The 26376-nt window shown below is 51.1% G+C and overlaps 8 protein-coding genes across 8 annotated transcripts; 3 read left to right on the top strand and 5 right to left on the bottom strand.

Annotated features, from left to right (window-relative positions):
* Positions 1–372: 372 nt before the first annotated feature.
* RHO25_008544 (uncharacterized protein) lies at positions 373–1503 on the bottom strand (the record flags this gene model as incomplete). The annotated part of the gene is made up of 1 exon (XM_023600679.1): positions 373–1503. The coding sequence occupies one exon, from the start codon at positions 1501–1503 to the stop codon at positions 373–375; it is 1131 nt and encodes a 376-aa protein (XP_023449589.1).
* Positions 1504–3706: 2203 nt separating this feature from the next.
* On the bottom strand, positions 3707–5497 carry RHO25_008543 (uncharacterized protein; the record flags this gene model as incomplete). Its single annotated transcript, XM_023600678.2, has 3 exons — positions 3707–3825; positions 3891–4113; positions 4172–5497. The coding sequence occupies 3 exons, from the start codon at positions 5495–5497 to the stop codon at positions 3707–3709; spliced, it is 1668 nt and encodes a 555-aa protein (XP_023448945.1).
* Positions 5498–6125: 628 nt separating this feature from the next.
* Positions 6126–7886, bottom strand: RHO25_008542 (uncharacterized protein; the record flags this gene model as incomplete). The annotated part of the gene is made up of 1 exon (XM_023600677.1): positions 6126–7886. One exon carries the CDS (start codon positions 7884–7886, stop codon positions 6126–6128), a length of 1761 nt encoding a protein of 586 aa, XP_023448946.1.
* A 443-nt stretch (positions 7887–8329) lies between these two features.
* On the bottom strand, positions 8330–8698 carry RHO25_008541 (uncharacterized protein; the record flags this gene model as incomplete). Its single annotated transcript, XM_023600676.2, has 1 exon — positions 8330–8698. One exon carries the CDS (start codon positions 8696–8698, stop codon positions 8330–8332), a length of 369 nt encoding a protein of 122 aa, XP_023448937.2.
* Positions 8699–9196: 498 nt separating this feature from the next.
* RHO25_008540 (uncharacterized protein) lies at positions 9197–10195 on the bottom strand (the record flags this gene model as incomplete). The annotated part of the gene is made up of 1 exon (XM_023600675.2): positions 9197–10195. One exon carries the CDS (start codon positions 10193–10195, stop codon positions 9197–9199), a length of 999 nt encoding a protein of 332 aa, XP_023448938.1.
* Positions 10196–10701: 506 nt separating this feature from the next.
* RHO25_008539 (uncharacterized protein) lies at positions 10702–17302 on the top strand (the record flags this gene model as incomplete). Its single annotated transcript, XM_023600674.2, has 2 exons — positions 10702–17229; positions 17285–17302. 2 exons carry the CDS (start codon positions 10702–10704, stop codon positions 17300–17302), a joined length of 6546 nt encoding a protein of 2181 aa, XP_023448939.1.
* Positions 17303–19162: 1860 nt separating this feature from the next.
* RHO25_008538 (uncharacterized protein) lies at positions 19163–20635 on the top strand (the record flags this gene model as incomplete). The annotated part of the gene is made up of 4 exons (XM_023600673.1): positions 19163–19221; positions 19278–19690; positions 19773–20227; positions 20309–20635. The coding sequence occupies 4 exons, from the start codon at positions 19163–19165 to the stop codon at positions 20633–20635; spliced, it is 1254 nt and encodes a 417-aa protein (XP_023448940.1).
* Positions 20636–23313: 2678 nt separating this feature from the next.
* On the top strand, positions 23314–24591 carry RHO25_008537 (uncharacterized protein; the record flags this gene model as incomplete). Its single annotated transcript, XM_023600672.2, has 1 exon — positions 23314–24591. The coding sequence occupies one exon, from the start codon at positions 23314–23316 to the stop codon at positions 24589–24591; it is 1278 nt and encodes a 425-aa protein (XP_023448941.1).
* Between the last annotated feature and the right edge of the window lie 1785 nt (positions 24592–26376).

The raw sequence follows: 26376 nt of genomic DNA, 5'->3' as shown, positions 1-26376 counted from the left end.
GTTTGACTTCTGCGTTGCGCAGTCCAGAATGTCTCTCCTGGCAAGGACAACATGGGTCAGGACGACCACTCAGCGGGGAGAAAGCTTGGCACCCGCACGGCCCCTGCTAGCGGCTGACTTGCCTTGTCTTCGTCGGGTGAACATCATCGGATGAACCGCTATGGAAAAGGCAACGCGTATCATGCGCCCGAGAGTGGCAGCAGCAAGGCGTCCGCAGAGGTCTCATCGCATTGAAGCGAGACACGCCGGCCCGCGACTCAGTAAACAATAGCGCTCCGAGCTATTCCCATGAGTAATGCTTCTCTTCTTCCTCATCGGATGGAAAGCGACAATAGACCCAGCAGAAGTGGCCCAGCAGAGTGGATCGCCAGGTCAGGGGAGCACATTCTCCTGCCTCAGGGCTTCGAAAGCGTCCACGAAGCAATCAAAAGAATCCTTGATTCCAGTCCATCCAAACTTCCTAGCCTTGTTCACGCTCACGTTGACGGACCATGAACGTTGGAACATGCTGTCGAGCTCACTCCACGAAGCAGACGAAAAGCTTTCTCTGGCCTCCAGGATGCCCGTTTCCTCGCAAACCCTGTCCCAAATAGCCTTCTTGTCGCTTGCCCACTCAACCAGGCTGAACTCTTGCTGCAGCATGCCCCTCACTGGCTCGGGCTTCTGAAATATCTGGTCTGGAGTCGAGTACGCGCCGAACTGATCTGCCAAAAGCGGCCACACGAAGCGCCAGACAAGGTGGTCACCATTGCTGAAGTTGAATGCTTGTTGTGCACAATCATCATTGATCGCAGCCCAGACACAGAATTCCGCGAGCAGCTTTGCGTCGCTGAAAGCTGCAATACCATTCCAACAGCGTTCATTCGTAGGCATGCGAGCTTCTTCAACTACATGTTCCGTCATCATAAAGTACATGGCCAGAGTCAATGCAATATTGAACTCTCCCGGCACGACTGCGGCACTGACGATGGGCTCCGGACGAATGACATTCCAGGTCCAAGTCTGGTTCATCTGCAGCATTGTCAAGAAGTCTTCTTGGGCATGGTAAAAATTGTCTGCCGGGTCTCCTCGCCTGACATCATCCTCTCGACACGGGGTTGGCACAGGGGATATATGCGACCCGTAATATTTGCTGCTGCTAAGAAGTGTCACATTTTCCAATGCGGATGCGGTGGCTGTCAATGCAAGTAGGAAGTTCTCAAACAGCTCTGCATTTGCCTTGTTCAGCTCCTCGAAACTCTCCTTATGCACGTAGGAGCAGAAGAAGGCATGCGTGATACTCGCACAAGGTCCTGTCATGTGCTCAATGAGCGTGCCGGGACGCCGCGAGAAGTCAAGATCGATGAAATGTATACGATTATCGTTCGTTTTGCCATGGGTCTTTGATCTGGTGTTGACCACAATCCGAGTCCATTCATCTTTAGAGGTGCTGTCCAAAAGGTGTTTGAGTAACGCGACGCCTGCGATGCCGTCTGCATCGGTGATGAGGGCTGTCCTCGGCATGTGGTGAAAAGGTTCGTAACCTCGAGAGTGAACCTTGCAGGCCAAGCGGCACTGAAACAGGGAGATATTTTACAGATCTCAGGAATTGGAAACGCTGGATGAACACGAGGGACTAGGTGCCAAAATGTGGCTGAATAATGTAAAGTTCGAGGTACCTCCGTACTGGAGACTGTGTAGTTAACGTGTTTGATAAGCATGTGAATCAGATAGGCATGTGCATCAACTTCTATCTCGTATCCACTACTATTACTAAACGCGTCCATTATTCCACCATTTTACGCGATAGCACCTCTAAACGAAGAGTGTATTTAGAATGCTGTTCGTAATTACCTATTAGGTCGATTTCTAAGCGTGCGACGCGCTGCAGCCGCCTACGGAGTTAAATATTCTACCGTTAACCGCAGACTCTATAGTACGGCTCTAAAGACTAGTACACCGCTAACGAATAGAGCCTTAACTCCGGTTAAAGAGGAGGTAGTTTATTAGAAGATTCTAGACCTAGATTTATGTAGTTACTCGCCAATATAGGCTATAATTAGAAGCTAGGCGTCCTTAATAACTAAGGTACGGAATAGACAAGAGGTTAGCTAAAGATAGGCTTATAACTTTGTTAATCGTTATCTAGGCTTAGAAACAAGGCTATTACGGAGGTTATTAAGCTAAAGGGCAAAGAATAAGGATCTAGAGGTTATCTTAGAGTAGTTTACACTAGTTCAAAACATAATAGTCTTCTATAGAATTACAGAGCACGATATATACAACTTTAATAAGAGCGGATATAGGCTTAGACACTATTAGAATACTATAGTTATTACTGCTACCGAGCGGAAGTAGCGACCTAAGGCCTTAGTTTCTAATTCAACGCAGTAGTAGACTATTATCGCCTATATTAATACAGAAGGCTAGTTAGTGCCTCTATATATTATCTTCTTAGGCAAGGAAATAAACAGGGCCTAGTTCTACTGCCTACTACTAATATAGAAGCTTAGAGTTAGTCTAAAAGGCTAGACATCCTATAAGCATATAGTCTAGTAGATTTAGCACTTTAATAAATTTACTAAGTATAGGACTATTAGTTAGAAGAGGCTCTTGATTCTAGATAGCTATAACAGCTATATAACTCTAGAGTTTAAGTTATTCTATAAGGAACAAGGCATTATTACCCTCTATATACTACTATATTCCTCTTACCTGTTATAGCCTTTAGATATTAGCTGTTTTAGTCTATTAAAGAAGGCATATTTAGCTAGAATCTAAAGGCTTAGCATAGTTGGATATTACTACCTAATTAAAGAAAACTTCCTTCCTAAGTTCTAGCAAGCATATTAAGCTATATTTACTCTAAATACGATTAAAGGTACCTTTAGAGGCTTAGGCTTATTACTACTAGATCTAGAGGCTATATTGTCTAAGCTAATACTACGTTATAAAACACTAACTCTACTACTACTACCTTGTTTATTAGATATATAGAATACCCCTTAGAATCTAAGGCAGATTAAGAAGCAAATAAGCAAGATTAAGGATAGGGTTATTAACTACTAGAACAGCTTACTAACCTTAATCCTTAAGGCAGTAGACAGGTTATTAAGAGGGTTCAAAAGGTTATAGGCTGCTATAATATTACTCTAGGCTAAACATAACAATATAAAGACTATAATTAAAGAATTATAGTCTTATAGGGCACTAAGGAAGAAAATCAAGCTAATACTTAGCCTTAACACTAATAAATTAGCTGCCAGAGACATAGTATAGTTACAGGCTCAAATAGCAATAGAATTAGTTAGTCAGATTAAGAGACAGCTAAGAGCTAAACCAACCTGCAGCAAGTATAGTATCTAAGGACACAACTCAAGAGGTTGTCTATTAGATAGAGTAACTTCTGAGCATTTAATTAATCTATCTTTAAGGTAGTTCTGACACCTATAGCATAAGATATTAAGAATCAAAGTTATCCACCTCGTAAAGTTGATGCACATGCCTATCTGATTCACATGCTTATCAAACACGTTAGTGGAGCTGGTGTTGCTTACGTAAGCTTCGAGCTTGCCTATGGGGAAACTGTCATCGTCATAGACACTTCTGCATTCTATGAGCCCCAAAACTCAGCCAAAAGATAACACGTCAACCATGCGGTACTCCTTATAGGGCATAGCCCTAATACCATGTGAAACGTTCACTAACAGTACGTCTACATTTACCCTCAAGAGACATGGAAGCCTTCCCAATTCTTCTCCAATTTCTCGGCAATAGTGTCATTATAGAGCTTCAAACCGCCAGCATAATTGAGTGCTTGTCGCGGTTTCCCAGGAATGTTCGCGCCTGACATGTCTTCGTTAGCGATATGCTTTCAACACGGTGTAACATTTTCTTGATCAATGACATACCCATATACCACGAATCGACCTTGTCACGAAGCGTCATAGCATGGAGGGTGTTGACTGTATTCTTCCAGTCTTGTTCGGCTTGAGCATCAGCAACAATCTTCGTTTGTCCATTCTTGTTCATCCGCTTCATGGTCTCCAAGATCCATTCGCATTGTGGCTCGACGATGCTCGGACCATTTCCGTAAGCTGTCGGGGAATGAGGTCCGTAAGTGTAGAACATATTCTGTCGTGACAAGGTTAGCATCAATGCAGTCAATCTGCTTGGAATTCGGCAGACTCACCGGAAATCCATTCACTGTCAGCCCCAAATAACTTAGCGCACCCTGATCTCCGCTCCAGTATTTCTTCAATTCTCGCCCTTCTTCACCTCGAATGTCAATCTGCATGAAACTCCCAGTCAAACTATCAAATCCAGTCGCCATAGCCACAATATCCAACTCATGCAACTTGCCATCCTTCGTCACAATACCCTCGGGAACAAATTTCTCAATCGGCGTCTTCTTCACATTCACAACGTTCACATGCGGCTTGTCCAGTTGTTCGTAGTAGTCCACTTCCAAGCTCGGTCTCTTGCCGCCCCACACATGTGGTGGTTCAAGCGGGGCGAGCAGGTCTCGTTTGACGGGATCGGAAATTCGAGCGCGGACTTTGGAGGCCCAGAAGTCGTAAACATATCGATTCGAAACTTCATCCGTTGCCAGATCAGTGAATGTGAAGAGGATGCGAAAGCCGCCTAGTCTCCACGCTTCTTCTAAAATGGCGTCGCGTTCTTCCTTGGGTGTCTCCGATAGACTTTTGACTGGGTCTGCAAAGAGAAATCCGCCCGAGGTGCCATAGCGACGGGTCATCTCCTTACGGAGTAAAGTGCTGTTTTCGGCGAGGTAGTTTTTGGATTCCTCGGGATCGACCAACTTTTGATTCATGGGGATACACGTGTTGGGTGTGCGGATGAAAACTGTCAGATGTTCAGCAGTCTTTGCAGACTCCTGAGCGATCTGAATTCCTGTAGCTCCCGAACCGATGCATGCCACTCTCTTGCCACGCATATCGACACCTTCCTTAGGCCAAAAGGAAGAGTGACAGATGTAGCCTTTGAAATCATCGATACCAGGCCAGTCGGGGAAATGGCGCTTTGCTGCGAAGCCTAGGCAACAGTTCAAGTAGCGAGCCTTGACTTTCAGCCCAGTGTGGCATGTTAGGCTCCATTGTCTCTGGCTCTCGTCCCAGGTTGCACTTTGAACACGCGTGTTGTATATCGTGTCCTTGCTGATATCAAGCACTTTGTCTGCGTGTTCGAAGTATCGCTGCAGCTCCGAAGACGATGGATAGATCTCTTTGAATGCGAAGCTCTCGAAGACTTCTGGAATGTTCAACTGATATACTGGCCATGGAGAGTCGACACGAGCGCCAGGATAATTGTTCCAGTGCCAAATGCCTCCAGCGGCGGAGCCTGCTTCGATGATCTTCACCTTGAAGCCGTTTTGACGTAGACGATGAAGCAGATAAACGCCAGCAAAGCCGGCACCGATGATCACAGCATCAAGCTCGAGAACATCTTGATCGACCCCATTAGTGCCATTGGTATTAGTCTGGAAGGTGCGTTGCATCGTGTGGTCCTGATGCTAATTGTCTCAACTTGCGTACAAATCACAGGAATATGTCTTCTTAAAGCACATATTGTGCACATGATCTGGCATAAGGCGGGCCACAGCTACGATCCTCCATTCGCGACTCGGTGCACCTCGGTCCAGAATAAGGCGGAGAGCTGTGGGCTGTGGGCCAGCTCAAGCTGGCCCGCCTACGTTGCTAGTTTTCCACGTCTTCTCACATCACAAGACGTCCGGCTTGCAATCCTGCTGACCTGTGAGTGCCAACGCTGCCTTGCAGGAGATTGCACGAAAGGAATCTAGTCCCGGCATACCCCATTTTGGGAAGCCGCGAGCCGGTAGCTGTCCAAAACGAGGTACTCAAGGCACACCTGCCTTTGCTGTGCACTTTTGATAGCGTGTTGGGCCAGGCGAGACCTCGTGAAATACCCACAGCGCCTCAACATCATCGTCAAAGTAAAGTGCGCCGAGTGACACGACCGGGTGGTGTGGGGTTTGGACAAAGAAATGGAGAAAGCAAAGCGATATGAAACAATGGGACTGTGCCAAGCAACTTCCTCGCCAAACTTACTTGCGGACACTTCACCTGCCAACGCAGGTCAGTATGTCTTTATCTTTCACTAATCATTCACGAACCATTGATGTACCGTCCAGCTTCTACATCACCTCTTCTGAGTTCCCGCTTGAATTCTCGCATCATCTCCATGGCCTGCGGGGTTTCCTGCCACTGATAAATCGCCTGGCGGGCAGGCGTGATGTTGGCCTGCTCCTTCTCTACTGCATCCCTGCTGTAATACTCTCTGCCACCATGGGTATGATACACTTTGCTATGGCCAGCGCACTCGCAAACTCTGAGCGACAGGAACTGCAGCATGCGATTCAGATTCCTGAGATAGGTATCGTACCAAGCTTTTCGCAAGATCTTCCTCATAAAGTCGTGCCGTCTCATGTTGCTCTGCTCGCTAGGCGATAACGAGCTACCAAGCCCAGCCTTGAGGAACTCACGGCGGAAGCGGATGAAGACTCGTCGTTTGATCCAACGTTCGAACATCCAGATAGCCGTTCTCACGCCCTCAAGACTGGTCAGCTGACTATCAATCTCCCACTCTAGCAACACATATTCATCTGATCTGTCGTGGTGTAAGTGCTCTGGTATGGACGCCTCAACACCAGCGTCGACAAATTTCTGCCAAAGATCAATCATGAAGTCGCGACTGATAGTAATGTGGGTTTCGTTGGTGGCCGCCCGCGTACTGTCGAGGTCGGAACACGATTTCTCAAAGTTCTCCCAACGAGTGTAGCGGTCGTCAATGTAGAAGATGCCATCTTCGTGGATGTTGTACTTCAGCTTGTTGACATCTTCTGGGTCTTGAAAAACACCTTCATGACATATACCGCAGCCAAGTTTGTCTGCTTCGACGTGATCGCAGACGTCCATCAAGCAATCCCAATGTATGACATGCTTAGCCGAGCAAGGCAGAGATACTCCTTTGCTGCAGTCATTCTTGCAGTGCATACACTTGGGAGTTCGTTGCATGATGGAGCTCTTGTAAGGCACAACGCGATGCGCTAGGAACTCTTCGTAGTCTTCGAGCCACCTGGGCTTGCGCTCAAAGCTCTTCAAGAACTTTGGATAGACTTCGAACAGATCTTCGCGAGGCCTGCCAGTTTGCTTGAAACGAACCAGCATGAGCGCGATGAAACGTGCTGCCCTATCGCTCTCGATGCCAATGAGGTGAACCAGATCTCGGTACCACGCTGGTCTGCCCCTGGCAGCCATGAATTCTCTCATCGATAGGTCGTAAGTACATTCGTTGTAATCAACAACATCCTTCCAGCGAAAACGAGTTGAGCGACGAATCCGGATAAGTGGTCCCAGGTCTGGTCGCTGAGTATTCCGAAACACCACAGCACTGAGATGTGTAAGCCCGTGAAATTCTATCGCCTCTTCCAAGTCAGCGAAGACATCTTTGCCAGTCAATTGCCGGGTGCTGATATCAGGCTCTTGCTGGTGGCATCTGTAAACAGAGTAAAAAGCATTGTCAGCAAGACCATCACGAGCGGCTATTCTCTGAATCTCACCATCTCGTATGAGAGGAAAAGGCGCATAGCGTCGGTGTGCATTCTGTGGCTTGTTCAGCAAGAACTCTTCGTTTGGTTCAAGCAAGAGATCGAGAGATGGATACTGTATGTCAATCGTGTGATGCTGCTTGAAAGCGTCAGCTCGTCCATCCCAGGTGTCGTGATCATCGTCTGAATTGAGCTCCACAATTTCGTTCGCGTCAAAAGCAGTCGTGTCGTTCTCGTCAAGGAAAAAGGTTCTGGCTTCGTTCGGGTCCAGCCCGAACGTTTCCATAATGTTTTTGAACAAATGCTTGTTCTGGACCATGGTTGAAACTGTTCGATCGAATGCGTGCTGCTTGGGGGATTGAGCGGCCAAGGGTAGTGATATATACTGGCATTGTTAGGAGCTCACAATGCCATGCAGGCCTTTGTTTCAGAATGATATTCCACCCTTTCTCGAAGGATCACAGGCTATTCTTAGATATCGGTCTTTGTTTAAAGGGCGACTCAATGGTATTGTAGTTGCAGTATGAATGAAATGGGAGTGGAGGCGAGCCTCAGCAGAAGTGAGATGAAATAATTGAGCGAGGTTGCATTTTGTATGTTAGTTTTGATGATGTTCTGCCATAGAGTTGTCAGTTGCTACTACCAACTTAGAAACCGCGCACGCATGCAGTACAGAAGCGAAGCATTGCCATGCGAAAGATTCACAAATGGTAATACCTATCTGTAATGTCAGCTTCATATCTGCTAGTAGTCTTTACCTTTTCAGCCATCCGGATCATTCTTGGAACGATACTTGCGCTTGAAGCTGCGAGCCTTTTCCTTGAAACTGTCACTCACGTCCTGCCAAATGTTCTTGCCGCAGTGAGCCACTTCTGATGTCATGAAGAGAGCTGCATCGAACTTACTAGCGAATCCCTCGTACTCAACCAAGAAAGCGAAAGAATCTCTGGGCTCAGATGCAGGACTGTTGTCTGGAGACCAAGCTGAGACGAGTTCGCGGTCAGCAGGCAAGAGAAATCCTCGGAGACGGAGGTCATCTCGCTGTTGGGCTTCTTCGAGAGGTAGCAAAGTACCTTGATAAGGTACCACCGGTCCCGTAGAGTTGTCGAAACCGTGCAGATTGTGTTCCATATCGGCCGACATATCTGGCCGTCCGTTAGTCTGAATCGACAGCATTGGTCGAAGGACAGTAGTAGAGTGGTAGTGGTCTATGGGAACAGTTCTGGCGTGTAAGAAGTGGGGCCTGAAGTCGTCCAAATGTTGTCCTCTACGCGCGGCAAGCGTGGATTGGGAAGAAGACATCATCGAAGCAGCGCCGTGGGTTGTCATTGAGTCCGAAAGTGTGTAATTGGGTGCCTTTCCGCTCCGCTGACGACAAAGACAATTGCTGAAGACCAGTGTCTGTTATCTATCACCCGTCGTAAATCACCAGGTGGAGGAGGGCTCTCAACACCAGCTAAAGCATGAACTCCGAAGGGCTTTATAAGATTAGCATTGGCGTTCGTGACAATGCCTTTGTTCACAATTGTCTTCTCCCATCATCACAACAGGATTGTCCTTCAAGTCTTTGTTTCTGCGCTGCCACGGCATGCTGTCGTGCACAAAGGCAGTCGTTAGCACTGACGAGTTTCATTCCTCGTGGTCGCTGGCGCTGTTTGCCCTTTCCTTGTCATGACTTGACCCAGTTGCCAGTGAAGCGCATCCCGCCGGGTCATCAACAGCGCCCGGGTCTCGGGCTCTTTCCTCGCGCCTTTGTTTTACCCACTGTCCAAATGGCAGCCATATTTCTTCTTTCTCGTGAGGCTTGAGGTTTGCAGCAAGTCCAGAAGTGGCAGTTGCCACAAACACCTTTGCTCCGGACCAGTCGTCCGATTTTCCCATGCTCTCCTTCTCGTCCTGCCATCCATATCTGAATTCGTCTTTCTTGATAGCTCGCTTGTAACGCCACCTCCATATGGATTCCCAGATACCCTTTCCCACGATGCAAACAGCCTCAGGACGGAACTGGCGAATTTTCTCCTCGAGAATGGGCGTGCCCGCTGCCGACTCCTCTTTGCTGAGTTCAGCAGCATTTTTGCTAGGTCTTGCAACAATGTTCGTGTTTCCCATGCTGTATAATCTGGGTAGATCGACATCCTGTTCAGGTTTGAGTCGGACATCTGTGCATCCAGAACTATGTAACAGCTTCCAAAAGGAATTGGAAGGATGGGCATATGCATGGCCACTTGTAGAAGTCATCACGCCAGGGTTAAAGCCTACGAAGACGCAAATCAAGTTGGGCGCCAAGATGTCGGTCAGAGGAGACAGATGAGCGTATTTGGAGGGCGGCGCATACTGGCTGGACTTTCGCTGTTTTTTTGCTGGAGACTGGGACTGCGAGCGTTCTGGGTTCGATTGACCGGAGCCTGCAACAGACTTGCGCTTGAGGGTTCGTTCTATCACATTGTCGTGGCCAGCTTTCGTGGAGTTTCTTGTTGATCTGCTCGGGCTACTGCTCGTGAGTCGAAAGCGCTCGAGATCGTTCTTGAATTTGTGGACAGAAGTCTGCGACGTGGGGATTCCATTGTGAGCATCGTCATGAGCCACTGAATCTGCCTGATCAGCCTCGGTATCTTTGATGGCGGGCATTCTACTCTGTCACGTCGCGATGAATGGTGGAGTGGCGAGCAGCGAGCAGCTGAGGCGACAAGATGGATACCTGAGCTTGCTGATGAGGCGTGACATTGTGCTACCGTCAAGTAAATTTTGACTCGACTTCCCCGGATTTCTGCTGGAGAATTGATTGCTTGATTGCTTAGCGAGTGCTTATCCGGCGAAACTGCGGGCCGATCAGTGGCAGCACGTCAGAGCATCACATGCGTGTGCTGTCTCGTGTGAACCACGCACATCGCCTGCCCATCGTTTGCCTTCGCTTTCATTGCCAGTACATACAAACATTTCGCTGGACTTCAGACTGACCTGCGCCTTCTAGAACACCTATGCCACTCGCGCAGTGAACGATGCGACCACAGCACCGCGGCCTAAGGCACGCGAGGCGACAACCGCAGCAACCTTCAGGCAGACGAGCCACACTTTGGTAGCAGGGCGCCGCGCTTTGGCAGAATTCCTCTGAGACACACCAGACACCGATCAACATGGCGTGGTGGCAGAAGAGGTTGCTGCGCTACGGCCTACGCTACGGCCTATCGAGAACGGGCCTGCTGGACGACTCCGCCATCGATCTCGATTCACTGGACATCACCGTCGGACGACAGAACGTGATAGAGCTGAGGGATGTCGGCTTGAACATTGAGAGCATCAGTCAGCTGGCACGGCTTCCAGCAGCAATAAGACTTGAGACGGCCAAGGTTGCACATCTGAAGTTGACAATACCGGCCGACTTCTACCAGAGCAGCATCGTGGTCGAGGTCGATGGAGTGGAGGTTGCTGCAATTCTTGAGGATGACTCAGGTGCAAATCTGCCTAAGAAAGAGCAGGGAAGTCGAGCACGTAGCCCGGAAACGGCTAGGGCGCCACGGCACAGGAAGACCAACAGACGGATACACTCGCCTCCACCACACCATACCAGTGCTGCAGGTGATGATACGAGGCTGCCGAACGTACAAGATGTGGCGAAGTCTTTCTTACTGGAGGAGCCTTTGGACGAGCGACGAGATCTTGAGGCACTGGCTTATGGCTCCAGAGGCATGGAGGAGTCCTTTGCTAGTGAGAGCAGCGAAAGCGAGGTTGGCACAGGAACTGGCGTCGGAGTGCCTGGCTTCCTGGCCAACTTCCTACAGGGTATTGTGGAGAGGCTTCAGCTAGAAGTCAGGAACGTGGAAGTGAGGCTTCAAACCGGTGTCCCAAATGGCAGCCCCGAACCCACGTCTGTGACACTGAGGCTGCGGATGGCCTCTGCCAACGTCGAGAGAGTGGATCCCGCCAAGCCAGACAAGCGCCGTGAAGTGAATCTGGCAGCGATTACTATGGATATCCTATTGAAGGATGAAGTGACAGCTGAGCTTTCGACCCTACGATCGCATACTTCCGCAATACGGGACCCATCGATGCCAGCCAGCCGAAATACATCTGAGCGGGCTGCTAGTTCCGTTGTGTCGCCCTTGGCTAACAGCACGACAACAGAGCATGACACTACATCGATTCTAGAAGAGGAGGACAGACGAGAAGCCACGATTCCAGACAACCGTCTTGCATCTAGCAGCACTGATTCACTGCAGAGACTCATGCAATCAGCGATGGAGCCTGCGGAACCCAGCGTGCAGATAGCTAACATGGCAGAATCTGCATCATTGTCGAACGATGGGAACTTTGCGGATGCCCAAGACGGCGAGACCTTCGGAACGGAGCAGCAACCTCACGAGCTCGATATTCACCCTGGCGATGACAATATAAGCTGGGGTTCACGAAGAAGTAGAACAAGCCCACAGTCTCAGGATTTATGGAACTCGATGATCAGTGAGGATGATCTGCCGGGTTCGCTGCATATGGCGTCGCGCGCTCAAGTTGCAGCCCCTCATGCGCAGTCTTCGCGCAGCAGCAGCCCTCTAGCTCTTCGGCATCGCCGTGCCGTGTCTCCCTACGACCGAGCCATAACCAGCCCCGGGTCGTGGCCCAGGCCCGATATCAGCCCCCCTCGACAGCGACAACCAGGCCTTCAGTCATGGCCATCACTGGAACAGGGAATACGCGGTGTATCTGAACCCCTCGATCGTTTGCTGTCGCAGTCATCCGGAAATGCGGTCGATAACAAGGTCACAGCGCTCGGACAAGCGCGATCAGCATCACCAGCATCTGCAACAGGGAGTCTTTCAGACGAGACAGCCGCAATGGACGAAAGCATGCTTGAGTCTCAAGTCTTCAGTCACGAAGAAGCACAGAGCATGTATATGAGCGCTATGACTGGCAGTAAAACGCTGGATATGCCCGGTGGCTGGGGATCCGACACCCAAAGCGCCCAGTCTGTAGCGCCCGAAGCGCTAGCCTCTTCCGACCGCGATCAGGCAGCTCAAACAGTACCTGCTGTTGAGCATGATCTTTCACAACTTGACGGAGCAAGACCTAGCATTGAAGCTGCATCAGCCAATGCAACACCACGTGCGCAGACGCCCATAGCTCACGACAGGCCGTCAAAAGACATCTCACCAGACGCTAGCATTGTAGTGATCGAGCTGCTACATATCGATCAGATCACAGTCTCCATTCCATCACCACAAGATTCAGAGAATCATGGCAAACAGCAGGTGCCCGCAGATAGCAGCCCTGTTCGTCGGCCAACAAGTGGGGTCCGTGGTATGCCGGGTACATTCTCCGCATACTCTGAAATGAGTGCTTCTAGACGTCGGGAAACAGACTCCACATATACCGATACCAGTAATATCTTCTGGGCTCCGGAGTCTGCCAAAGGCCCCGAGGTTTCTGATGGGCGTGTCGGCATTGTGGTGGGAGTTATCACTATCCAGGCAGGAATTCCCACCTGTCAACTGCTACACAAAGTATCGATGAACTTAGCCAGCACTTTGCAACACAAAGATGCTGGTAACGAGGTCCTGAACAGCAGTGGAAGCAAGCAGACTCCACCCCCAGTCTCCCTGCTTTTGCGGCAATTGCGAGTCTCCCTGACGGAAAATGCCAAGAGTATGGATGCGCAAAGCGGTCCTACTCGGCACGGACTGGTTGATTTGTTTTGTGAGGATATTGAAGTTAAGCTCGCTGAGACACAGACGAGATTGAGCATTCAGGATCTGGTACTTTCACTGGGCGGCCAGGACCTGTTGAGATTCGACCACAAAGCAGATGCGATGACCGAGTCGGTAACTCTCACAGAACAAGCGCCAGCTGTCGCTATCGACATAGCAAAGAAGACCCTTGCTGCCGACAGAAGGTCAATAACAGAACTCTCGGTGCAGATCAAGCCTGTCCAGCTCACAATCGATCTCAGCCTTTTCGACGAGGTATTCGACTCTTTCGGTGGCCTGAGCGGGATTCTTGAGCTTGGCAATTCAGCTCTCTCAGAGAGTGGCATGAGGTCGCCAGTCACACCGCCGCCCACCAAGGGAGTGCGTTTCGTAGGCGAGCAGCAACCTGCGTTAGTTGAACCTGAAGTCAAAGTCAATGCGCGCATCGGCGGCTTCACAACGAATTTGCGCAGTAGTGCCTGTGCGGTTGTTCTACGAACAAGCGCTATCAAGTCAGTGTACCGTGAGCACGGTATGGTCGCCACCATCTCACGCCTCGTGCTGAGCGGACCATTCAATCACTCGCAGACGCAAGAACCACCCCTGACGATCGATGTTGCCACCGTGCGGATCGAATATCTCTTGACCCCCCAGGACAACGACCTTGAGCGTCTGCTAACACTGCTGACACCCTCGCGAGACCAATACGATGATGACGGCGACATCTTGATCGACACACTTCTGCGACAGCGTCGCAAGGGAGCCCTCCTCAGAATTGTCGTGGGCGATGTGAAAGCTAAGATTGATAATCTCGACTGCCTTGCTGTGCTCAATAGTCTTGGCGACGACCTCGCGAAACTGTCTGCTGTCACCAAGTACTTGCCAGAAGACGATAAGCCTGGGCTGCTAACCCTCTTGCGGATCAAAGATGCAGAGGCACGCGTTCCTGTCAATGACCGTTTTGGCAAGCTCCTATTCGCTTTGCAAGATTTGCACCTTGCGCATGTGGGACTACCGGCCCTGCTCGCATTCTCGATTGGCGATGTCTTTGCTCAACAAGTAGAAGGCGCAGAATTGCTACACAGCCTGCTACCACTCACAGCCGTTGACAATCTTCCTGTCATCATGGCACGAATGATAGGTAACGAAATCGAACCGACAGTGAAGGTCAAACTCTTCAATCTTTGTGTGGAGTACAGTGTGCCCATCATACTTGCTCTCACGGGTATGGACAGACCACTGAATCCGGAAGAGATAGTCAACGAGATGGCTCAATCGATTGCAAATCTTGCCATGGCAGGTGATACTCAGGTCCTCAGGCGTAGTCCTGCAAGCGATGTTACGAGCACGCCGAAGAAAAAGACCGCCATTAGCCTTTTGGTGCATGATTCGGCTGCTAGGCTAAATCCTCAAAGATTGCCATCGAAAGCGCTTGTGGTCTTGAACAATGCCCATGTAACAACAAGTGTGCCGCCTGGAGATACCATGTCGGCCAGACTTGAACTCAGGAAAGCCGCCATCTTTCTCACCGACCGCGAACTGGAGGAACTGAATGTCGATGTGAAGGCAAGAAACGTGCAACGCCTTGATGATATTCTCAAACAGCGCGGATACGTATCGGTGGCCTCAGTCAGGTCTGCCGTTGTGCAATTTCACGCAACAGAGACAGGCACTGAAGACGCGAAAGCCGTTGAGATTGATGTCAAGAATGAGCTTTTCTTGCTCGAGACGTGCGCAGATTCCACTCAGACCCTTTTTGCAACACTCGGAGCCCTCGCTCCTCCTACTCCACCTAGCAAGGTCCCAAAGTACCTGACGCAGCCCATGCCTATCGAAGACATGATGGCATCTTTCTCCGGTGCCCCGTTCATCCAAGCAGAGGAGAAACCCGAAACTCTGTTCGATGTGGAGCACGATTTAGAAGACTTCAACGAAGAGCTAGATCTTGGCATCTCAACCTTCGACGATCCTGATGACCTGCTTGCTGAATCAGAAATGACGCCTAGTCTTTACGGCCCCGTGAGCGGCCTTCTCGACATGGGTTCTGATCCAGATGCCGAGAGCAATATTGGCGACGATCCCGAGACTGCAGAGAGTCTTCTGGAAGAGGACCCTTTCGAGATGACCATTTCACCAGAAGATGGACAACTTGGTGATGCAGCTTTGATGCGAGACCTGAATAGACCCAGTGCCGCTATCGACAGCGGCAAAGCCAATCCCGACTCCTACGAGATCGTAGACCTTGGATTTGACGCACTTGGAAGTGGCCAGCAAGCGCTCGGAGATCAGCATCGCTTCAACCCACCATTTGTCGGCAAGCATGGGCAGAGTAAGGATAAGCCCCATCAGGATGCTACTGTCAAGCTGCGCCTCCGTGATTTCCATCTCATCTGGCACCTTCACGATGGCTTTGATTGGCAGCGCACACGCGATGGCATCGTGGACGCTGTCGAGCAGGTGGAACAACGCGCTGAAGAGCGCAAGGCGAGGCGTCGCAGATCCCGACAAGATCCAGAAGATGATGAGTCCGTGATTGGTGACTTCTTGTTCAATTCAATCTACATTGGCGTTCCCGCTGATTTGGACGGCCAAGACCTACGACGCCAGATCAATCGGGGCATTGACCAGGAAATCAGCGAAACAGAGAGCGTGCCTGCATCCGGAATATCTAGGCCCACGATATATTCAGCAACTGGGCAGCCTCGAAATCGTCAGTCTCAACGCAGGAGACTCAAGCTCGGTCGCACTCGCAGTCATAAGATCGCTTTCGAATTGAGCGGTGTATCTGCCGACGTTCTGGTCTTTGGTTCCGAAAGCAGTGACGTGGTCAGCTCGGTGGACCTTCGCATCCAGGACTTCGAAATTTTTGATAAGGTGCCCACTTCGACCTGGCGAAAGTTCCTGACCCATCTGGAGAGCGATCCGGCCGCGCGCGAGAAGTCCAAGCCCATGTTCCATATCCAGCTCGACAATGTGAAGACTTTAGAAAGCCACTCTGCGTCTGAGATCATCTTGCACGTTGCAGTACAGCCACTTCGACTTCACGTTGATCAAGATGCGCTTGATTTCATCACACGATTCTTCGAGTTCAAGGATCCAGACATGGTTGACAGCCAAGACACTGGCGAGAAACCATTTATCCAGCGTGTCGAAGTTGAGACTGTGGATCTGTGCCTGGACTACAAACCCAAGAACGTCGACTATGCTGGCCTTCGATCCGGGCGGACCAAGGAGTTCATGAATTTCATCACTCTGGAAGGCTGCAACATTCGTCTTAAGCATGCGATTATCTACGGCCTCGGAGGGTTCGACCTACTTCATGACACGCTGAGCAACATATGGACGCCCGATGTGATCCGAAACCAATTGCCGCGTGTGCTTTCGGGCCTTGCACCGGTTCGAAGTTTGGTCAATCTTGGAGTTGGAGTACGTGATGTTGTTGCCATCCCTGTGCGCGAGTACAAGAAGGACGGCCGCATCGTACGCAGCATACAGAAGGGTGCCTTTCAGTTCGGGAAAACCACTGCGAGTGAGCTTGCACGACTTGGCGCAAAGGTGGCCTTGGGCACACAGACTATGCTTGCGAATGCAGAAGAATTTCTGGCACCTGGAAGCTCCACAGGCGGGCGCTCGAAACTTTCGTCTTCACCAGGCTGGCACGAAGGTGGACACTTGTCTGACGAGGATGATCCCGAGCGACAACGTGCTGTTTCTGCTTACGCAAATCAACCTCTTGGCGTCCTTTCCGGTCTGCGATCTGCGAGACGGCATCTTGAGCATGATTTGCTGACTGCCAAGGACGCTCTGATCGCTGTGCAGGGAGAAGTCTTTGAGAGTCGCGGGCCTGGAGAGGTAGCAGGCGCGGTCGTCAAGCACGCCCCGACAGTCATTCTCCGACCAGTGATTGGTGCGACTCGAGCAGTAGGCACAGCTCTACTTGGCGTAGGGAACGCAGTCGATCGTGGGAACCTGAGAAGGGTCGACGATGTAAGTTTTCTCCAGCCTTCCTCCATTGCAGAGCAAGTGCTAACGATTTGAACAGAAATACAAGAGAAGATGAGGAAACGCATCATAGCGTCAATGATCTGCTAGTGCGCATGCACTTGGTCACTTGGGCTGGAATGGCAATCAACGCCTATTAACTTAGATATCGGCAAAGTAGTTAGTTCTACGCATGACACGGTATTTCGAAAAGGAACTCCAGCCTCCCACTTCCAGACGTAGCATCATGCAATTGTAAAGCATGACATGATAGCCACGCGAACATCCGAAGATGGCAGTACCGTGTGATCATGACTGAAGTCATGCACAGGCTATACTTGAATTGATCTTGGAAGCACCTTCTTCCTTGGGCAGAGAACTTCAACACCCCGCTGTCAGATGTTTGCCTCGCTTGAACACTGCAGGCCGTGCGGAGTTGAGTCACCTGGACACGGCAGATTTTGGCAACGTTGTCACGCAGCTTCAAGGTTGACGACACGCTTAGATGCAGAGAGCCGGTGACATGTAGTATCCGTGTTGCTCGGCTAGCAGACTAGAGGATTCGCGGGAGTCGACATGCTCGCCTATTGAGGGTTCGTTGCGGGCACGTAGAAGTGTTCATCCTATAACTAGCTGGCTTGCGAGAGAGACTGGCGTGTCGTCAATGGGAGACGCCCTAATTAATCATTATGCTGAGTTCCGTTCAATATTGCCTAATGTTTTGAACAAGGAGATGTGGAGAAGACAGTGCCGCGTGCATGACGCTACGATCGCGCAACTTCAACATCGACATGGCCATCCACAGATGCTCCTCATCATGAGCAGACAGCCGGACATCGGTCGTGCTCTCTCGCAGCATGCACAAAGTGGCATGTGACGTGCTCAAAGGATGCGGGAAGGGAGCGGCGCATTTTAGAGTCGACGCCAGAACCGAGCAAGATTTCCCCTGAGGCCGAGCGTCGACTGAGAGGCCATCTCATTCTTGTCAGGACCTCCGTCGTGGCCTTCCGAGACTGCAGCAAGACTGACATGACGCTGTGCGAGCCTGCAAGGCGAGAACGACTCCGGCGCCGGGTCACAGCCTTCGTCGCGACTTCCCACCTTGCAACGCCGATGAAGAGCTCAGAATGAGGAGTCGCCGAGGCTGGCGCCGATTTATGCTTATACCAATTCACCTCCGATGCAAGTGAAGCATGTGACGCTCGCAGATCGCTACGCAAGCGGCAGACATGACTGCGGGCTAGCACGGTGCATATTTCTCCGACTAACTGCAAGGAGTCAGGAACAGGGAAGCCAAAAGTTGTGAAGACAGTGGGAACGCTGGCAATTGGCTGGAGCATCTCCCGTCCTGCACCTCCCTGGATGCTGATCTGGGAAACTCCACGAACTCACTGCGCTGCATCCACAGCACCGGCTGCAGAACGAGAACACCTCCAGGATGAATTCCGTCCTGCAGACGCCAGACGAATTCTCTCATTGGTTGCTCAGCTTGACAAGACGGCTCATGGGCTCCCTGCTGCTGTGCAGATCGTTCGCATGCAGCTTCCATGGAACTCGACGAGAATGCGGGCGACATCTGACTTATTAAACAAGCTCTGTGCCCGACTCTAGATGCAGACGCTTCTCGCTGCTCGCCTTTGCACGGTGCCTCCACGAGTCGGCCTCGTGCTTCTGAACCATTGATATTCAAGGCAAAGTTACGCTTCCGTTGCTGGCAATATCATATTCCTTGTTGTCAAAATTGCAGGAGCCGACCCGGCATTCCGGCACACATTCCAGGCAAAGTTCAAATCGCCTGTTTCAGCGGGCAACAACGAGTCGGCAAACCGCGACCTCTTTCCAAGCCTGTATACTGGCCGTGTTCCCTTGCCTTCTTACCTTTGGGTGCAACCAGTCCTAGGTCGCGGTCATCGCATTCGAGCATATTTGACTGGCAAGCATGTTGTTCAAAAACACACTTTTAGCTTTGTGTATCGCTGCAACAGCATCAGCTGCCCCGTGAGTTACGGACGCGACTTGAGCAATGAAAACTCGGCCTAACAGTCCCCCAGTAGCATCAACAAGCGAGCACCATCTGGTTTCAATTGGGGCAATGAGAAGGTCCGAGGGCTCAACATTGGAGGTTGGCTCTTATTGGAGCCATGGATCACACCATCTATCTTCGAAAATGTTGACCCGGATGGATCAAGAGGCATCGTTGACGAGTACACTTTGACGCGCTCTTTGGGCGCACAACAAGCATATGATCGCTACCTCAGACGCCATTGGGAGACATGGTGCACATGGCAGGATTTCAAGAAGATCAAGGATTCTGGCTTCAACCTGGTTCGGATACCAATTGGCTATTGGGCATACGATAACTCCGATTCCCCTTATGCATCCGGAGCGGCGGTCTTCATAGATGCGGCAATCGATTGGGCTCGATCACTTGGTCTCAAGGTGATGATCGACTTGCACGGTGCTCCGGGTAAGTGCAGTTGATGGGAGGCGTCTCAAGCCCACAAAGACTACCACAATTCTACACCTTCCAGTGACTGATTTTGGCGCAGGCTCTCAAAATGGATTCGACAACTCCGGTCAAAAGACGGCCACCCCAACTTGGACGCAAGGCAACACCGTAGCAAAGACGCTTAGAGTACTAAAGACGATTCAGTCGAAATACGGCGATAGCAAATACGATGATGTGCTTGCTGGCATTCAACTGCTCAACGAGCCTCTCACTCCAGCGCTGGATATCAATGTCGTAAGACAATTCACCTACGACGGATTCTACCAGCAAAGAGACTACAGCCCATCACGCGTGGTTGTCTTCCACGATGGATTCCAGCCAACAAACTACTGGAATGGCATGCTCACGCCGAACGACAACAATGCTCAGAATGTAGTGATCGATCACCACGAGTACCAAGTCTTCAGCCCAGAACTGAATGCTTTGAGCCCGGCGCAACACAGAAACTACGTCTGCAGCAATGCACCAGCGTGGAATGGGGCGGACAAGTGGACGGTAAGTGCAATCTTGAAAGACGCTCAGTCTGGAGAGCTTCGCTTCTCAAGTGACAGACCCTAACATCTTTCCTGCGTCTAGATCATCGGCGAATGGAGCGGCGCCATGACCGACTGCGCCAAATACCTCAACGGCTACCGAATCGGCGCCCGATACGATGGTTCATTCCCAGGCTCATACTATATCGGATCCTGCAACAATCAAAACATGAATGCGTGGTCCCAACAGCAACGGGACGACACCAGATCTTTCATCCAAGCTCAAATCGCAGCTTACGAGAAGTACACCCAAGGCTGGATTTTCTGGAACTTCAAGGCTGAAAATGCACCTGAATGGAATGCGTTCGCTTTGTTGGATGCAGGATTGTTTCCTCGGCCTGGAACTGAATTGTCGAGTTCATGTCCTTAGAAGGGAAATGTGACGACGACGATATTTGGAGGTTTCAGTACGAGCACGCCCACGCCGGCGCCGTGCAATATGACAGTCGATTGGATGAATACGACTAGTACAGGCAACGCGACGATTGCGAGCAAACGATGGTAGCCTTTGCTGACAAACAGAACCCATCGCCCATGATAATGAAGGCTTGACAGATACCCCCGAGTGCTCAAGTGTAACCAGCGCTGACGCTCACGACATTTTCTGTATACAGGAGCATCTAGGAAAATAGTGCAAGACAACAAATTTCGTAGTCTATATTTACTTGGAAAGTTGTCGATCACGATTGTCAGTCATAAAAGCCGCATCCCGTGCCTTTCCCATGCTGTACTGTCTTAAATTATCGATGAATTATGTAGGAGTAGCATCTGGAGCCTTGTGATAATATTCATCTAATCTATCTGCTAGTACATTGAATGCAGATACGTCGTCGTCCATGCGCGAGCTATGCATAGTCTGCTTTCAGCCCTAACGCAACGCGACTGGAGTCCACTCCGATGAGTCTGGTCTAGTTAGAACGGTCGATGTTTGGAAACCTGGTCCATCGCTGAGTTCTGCATCAGCGCGCCGGCAACCGAAGTCGTTACGACTTGTCCATCTGAAAATCATCTGGAAGCCTGTGCCTTGCAATCAGTTGTCCCGAATGCCGTAATGGTATTGACGTGCGTAGGTTTCTTCGTGAGTCCGGCGAAATATTGGCACGGAGCCGCTCTTGCGGATTCTGATCCGCTGCCGTAGGTACCAGGGCGTTGTTAGCATTTCGTGCGCTGTCAGGTACAAAGTTCCAAAGCACTGGGATGTTGGCGATCTTTTCGGCGCGTGTTGGTCTACCCTGGCTGTGTTCTAACTAGGCGCCCACTTGGACTTCGGCTGGTACCGAGTGTTGCGCGTCTTGTTGGATTTTGAGGTGATGGTGGTTGGGTTCCATTGACTATCAGCCTTTGCTTGCTCATCACGATCCAAATTATTGCCGGAAAAGTCTTGTACCACTGTCCGCAAAGAGAAGGTGGACCAGCCGCCCTCCGCGCTGTATTCCTCATTCGATCATACCGCTCCTTCGTACTCCTCGCACGCGCAGCGTTGTTGCATGAGAAAGATTGTTGCACAGAGATGATCGTAAATCGCTCAACAGGTCTGCAAAATCTGCGGAAGGGAGATCCATGTCGTGTACTTTCACATCAAGCACTGCGAACAGGCGGAATGCTTTTATCGCGTTGGAGACATGAGATAACAGCTCATCGTGTGCGTATCTCGATACTCTGATGCAGATATTCAAGTACCGTAGCCGGTGTCCAATCATGGAGTCACGGATGAAGTCCCAACGACATCGAAGTTCAAGCCCTTGATCAACGAGGTGGCTAAAGCCTTGTATTGTCTCCAAGTAGCCGAAGAAATCGCTCATAGTCATTTCGACTCGAAGACATGCTGATGTGAAGAGTGAGTCGCGAGCAATCCCCAGTAGCCGACGGTTTAGACCAAGAGCCAGATGTGTCTGGGCGGATTTGGCAGTCAATCTGGGGGGTGCGAGATAGCCAAAGATCTGCAAAAGAAGCTCGTCGGGCAGATCCAGCAACTGGAGATGAGAAATTTGCTGCATCGTTGGTCGCACAGGTATATTTTACTGAAATCGTGAACTTGCTGCATCGTATAAGTCAAGTAGGCAGATAAGAGATAGTGCCGTGTCATGTACAGATTCCCTGAAACGACGTGAACGATACGCTAGAAGGATCCGGATCAGCAGGTACTATCAGCTGTTTCTGTCGCCCACGTGTCGCTTGCCCGGTCGACGGTTTCGTATCTCGTGACGGTAGCGGGCCCGCGCTCGTCGCAGAGTGGACACTTCGATACGAGTGTGTGACATGATGCCAGACACTCGTCAAACCTGCTGACGTTAGCCTCATCTTGCCTCGACCCCTGCGCCACAAGGCGGCAGACGAGAGAGGCTGTTTTCGTGCTCTGTAACAGATGCTGTTGGTAGGCCGCCCGACGAGATGAGGCATCGGACCAGGAAGTGCAGGCTGAACAGGAGGAGGTCGTGGGAAAGAGGTCACTGGACATTGTCTGGGATGAGGCTAGCAGGCGTAGGGGCGGGAGTAGCCATCGCTCCAGAAATACAACATCTGTGGTCCCATCTCATTCGGCGCAGGAGACATGCGGACGTTTGACATCTGGGCGATCAAACGGCAGATGGGGGTGCGTTGGCTGGCAGGCGGCGACGCGACGGTTCGGAGTCGCGTTTCATCACACATGCACAAGTGCTGCTCCAACTCCCGCGACGTCACTCCAAAAGTAGCGGAGCGGACCCTGGCCGAATGGAAAGCAAAGGTGAACGTGATCGACAAGGGTTTCATGAAGACCAGCACCCACTCCAACACTCCTCCTCCGCGCCCCTCGTCCACGCCGGCACGCACGCAACACAGACAAATACCCTCTCATGGAGCTGCTGCACAGTTGACCATTGCGCCTCCACGAAACCACGCGCTCTCTCCGCAACACCCGCCTCGACTCTCGCTACCGGGGACACTTGGCCAGCTGCCGCCATATTGTGTAGGGATTCGTATCCGCCAACATCGCTTCCGTGACGCGCCCTTGCTCTGCCATTGCGCAAACCCAACGAGTGCTATGCTGCGTTCCTGTGCCAACTTGTGATGCTGTCGAACGACCTGCTTTCCGCCGCGCAACATCCAGCCATTTCACCACACAACTCGGCCTCGCCATTGATCTCCGAACAGCAGAGGACCGACCTGCACGACCGAGGGCACGAGCAGACGACTTCTGCGCAAGAAAAAGATTCGAAGAGCTTTAAGCAGAGACTTCTCCAGCTTGCGGGCAAGAAAAAGGACGAAAAGGTCAGAATGGAGGCCATGAATACTACTGCGTTCGAAAAAGCTGTCAATGCTGCTGGCACAGCAGAATCGCAAAGCACCACACAGCAGCGACAGCCGGACTTGAAGCCGCAACCGCGACGGACACCTGCATCTCCCTCGCGACTTCCCTACCATTCAGCCATGTCTGCGTCTCCATCGAGACTACGATCGAGTTCACCTCGACTGCACAGCCCGGCGTCTTCCGAGATCTTCGAACGCAATGTCCAAGAGCCGCTACCGATCTCAACATTGAGCAATGAACTTACCGACGCACACATCCCGGCCCATGTCATGACAGAAGACGACATTCCGCCTGCACTGGACGCTTCAGCAGAGGCAATAACAAGCAAGTCGCTGAATCCAGACGAGGTTGAGATTGTTACATCGACTTCTCACCAACCCGCAGCAGCCAGCGTCTTGGATGGCTCGACTAGTCAAGCAGACCTTATCTCACTAAATTCGCCATTGAGATTTGAGACACCGATCGACTCCGAGCCGGCCTCGAGCCTACAGGCATCTAGCGTACTGCAGAATCTCGACGACGAGGTCGCCAGTAGCTACGGCCAATTGGATCCAAACGATGTTCGACGGCTTAGCTTCATATCCTTCAAGGATATTGTGCAAAGTGAACTCCAGCAACAACACTTGGCAGAAATCGGGAATCGTGACTCACTTCACATTGGTGGGCACTCGTTCAGCAGCTCGATGAATGAGCGAGCTACCTCTCCCTTGCGGTCCCCACGATCCCCAACATCGTCTGCTGCAGCATCAGGAGGCGTCACCACACCTCCACCAGGACTCAACATCTCCTACCCTTTGGCTGAGCAATCACCTGGCAGGATCGGAAGCCCTGGAAGCATGCACGGATCTGCGCATGGACATGGAGAGCTGACCATCGAAACGATGAGTCAGAGTATTAGAAAGACCGCCAGTGGCGACCTCAGCAATGTCAGAATCCGCGACGGAAGTGATGGCATACGATCCGCTGGACTGAGCCCTGTCGGCGACGAGAACGAATTCACGAGGCAGATGCAGAGCAGAAGTCGCACGAACTCATAGCTTGGCGGCGGTATGGCGGCACCGCCGGACGCCAGAAAAGGAAAGAGTCTTAGCTGATCCGAGCTAAGACTCTGTTATCTGCCCAAGTGGCTGTTGGGTCGAGGAACTGTGGCTTGAGCACAGATGTGGGAATGAGCGGGAGAGTGCTGCCTGTTGCACATAATTTTATTTTGGATTATTTCTATTGTCTGGGTCTTGTGACACGACAGATTGAACACTCGATCTGATTTCTGCTGGGAGTATCATTACCTTTGGGAAGCTTCATGCGGACTTTCTCGAATGACTACTGAAACCGGCATGGATATACCTTGGAATGAACACTTCTTTAGGGTTTTGGAAGGAAGAATCGACTTTTGCTGCTCTTGGGAGAATGTAGAGATCCGGCTTGAGCCTTTCAACGTGCGGCCGCACCAGCGAGAACTGCTGTTCATGTGATCAATGTCAAAGTGCTGCCTATCCCTTTCAATCTCGTCTCTTTTCACCTTCAGATCCGCTCGCTTCGGGCGGCATTGAGGCGTAAATCCTTGATCGCCGCGATTGTTAGAGGACATGTGACTTCTCCCATCCTTCTAGCTACGCATTGGAAATCAGCTTGATGCCTCTGGGACAAAATGATCATCCTTCGTGAGCACAAGCTTGGCAACAACCGCCCAGAGTAGAGCAGATCACAGTTGGGCACACATGTGCGAACGCCACAAATTGAACGGACTTCGCCTTGCCAAGACGATGGCTGATTCAAGTTTTTCTCGTCGCTTCCAATGTGTGTTCGGAGAATTGGCTCTGTCACGATCTCTTCGGATCAAGCTGATCGAAATGATGCTCTCGAGGCAGCATGTTTCAAAACGCCGTTAGCTTCTCGAATGTCCTTCCCAGAGGAGATCGTGGATCGGTGTCCAGCATTGTGCAGTGCTACCCTTTCTATTGGACATCGCAGCATATGGCTAGTTGCTTCCACGAGACGAGCCGGTCGTGGCGAAGGGTGGTGTTTTCTCCCACCTGGCCTGTTGAATAATGCGGTGTGTTTGGGACTCAATCCAGATCCCTCACAACCTCATGGTGACGCACTAGTCCAATGAAACGCCTCTTATACCTGTGCCTCTGACTCGTAGGCGTGGAACTAGACGTTGAGAGAGAGGCCCAATTCGCTTCGAGATCATCCAGTCGGCGGTCGCAGAGCGCAAGACTGCCGGTACGTGATTACAACATGTCACATTTTGCAGTGCCGTATGCGTAGAGACAAAGAATGACGGCCATCTGCACGAGACTGCGTGTGTTATGTTTCATGCAGTACGAAGAACAGGAGAAAGCCTTGTGCAGTGCTGCGAGAGAGTCCCGACAGCGTGGCACGCTTGATAATGATCACCACAAGCACTTGGGCGCGTACCTGACCAGCTCGCCACGCCTCTGACATCAATAATGAACACGCGAACTCTCGTGGAGCATCAATGCGGGTATTGCATTGCTGTCGTTACTCGTCCCAGAGCTTGACAGCTGAAACATGGAAAAAGTATTGGCGAGGATGAGCGCTGCAGGTGAGAGTTTTCCAGTGACGCAGCAGAAGTACAGTTAAGAATCAAGCAGTTCTCAGCAGCAGCAGCGGGCCAGGTACGCGCTCGCCGTCCTTCGTCCTGGGCAGCGAGGGATTGGGCTACAAACTAGCGGTAACTAGTGCCCTGTCTCCCAACTCCATGCTCAATGGGCGACGGAGAAATTAACCTTGGGCGCGCACGCATCTGCTGTCAGCACTGTGAGAGAGGATGACAGCTGTATCGCGTGGACAAGGAG

The sequence above is a fragment of the Cercospora beticola genome, chromosome 5, assembly GCF_033473495.1.
Source record: "Cercospora beticola chromosome 5, complete sequence".
Taxonomy (NCBI): Eukaryota; Fungi; Ascomycota; class Dothideomycetes; order Mycosphaerellales; family Mycosphaerellaceae; genus Cercospora; species Cercospora beticola.
Note: the sequence above shows the minus strand (reverse complement) of the source record. Positions and strands in the feature narration are given on the sequence as shown.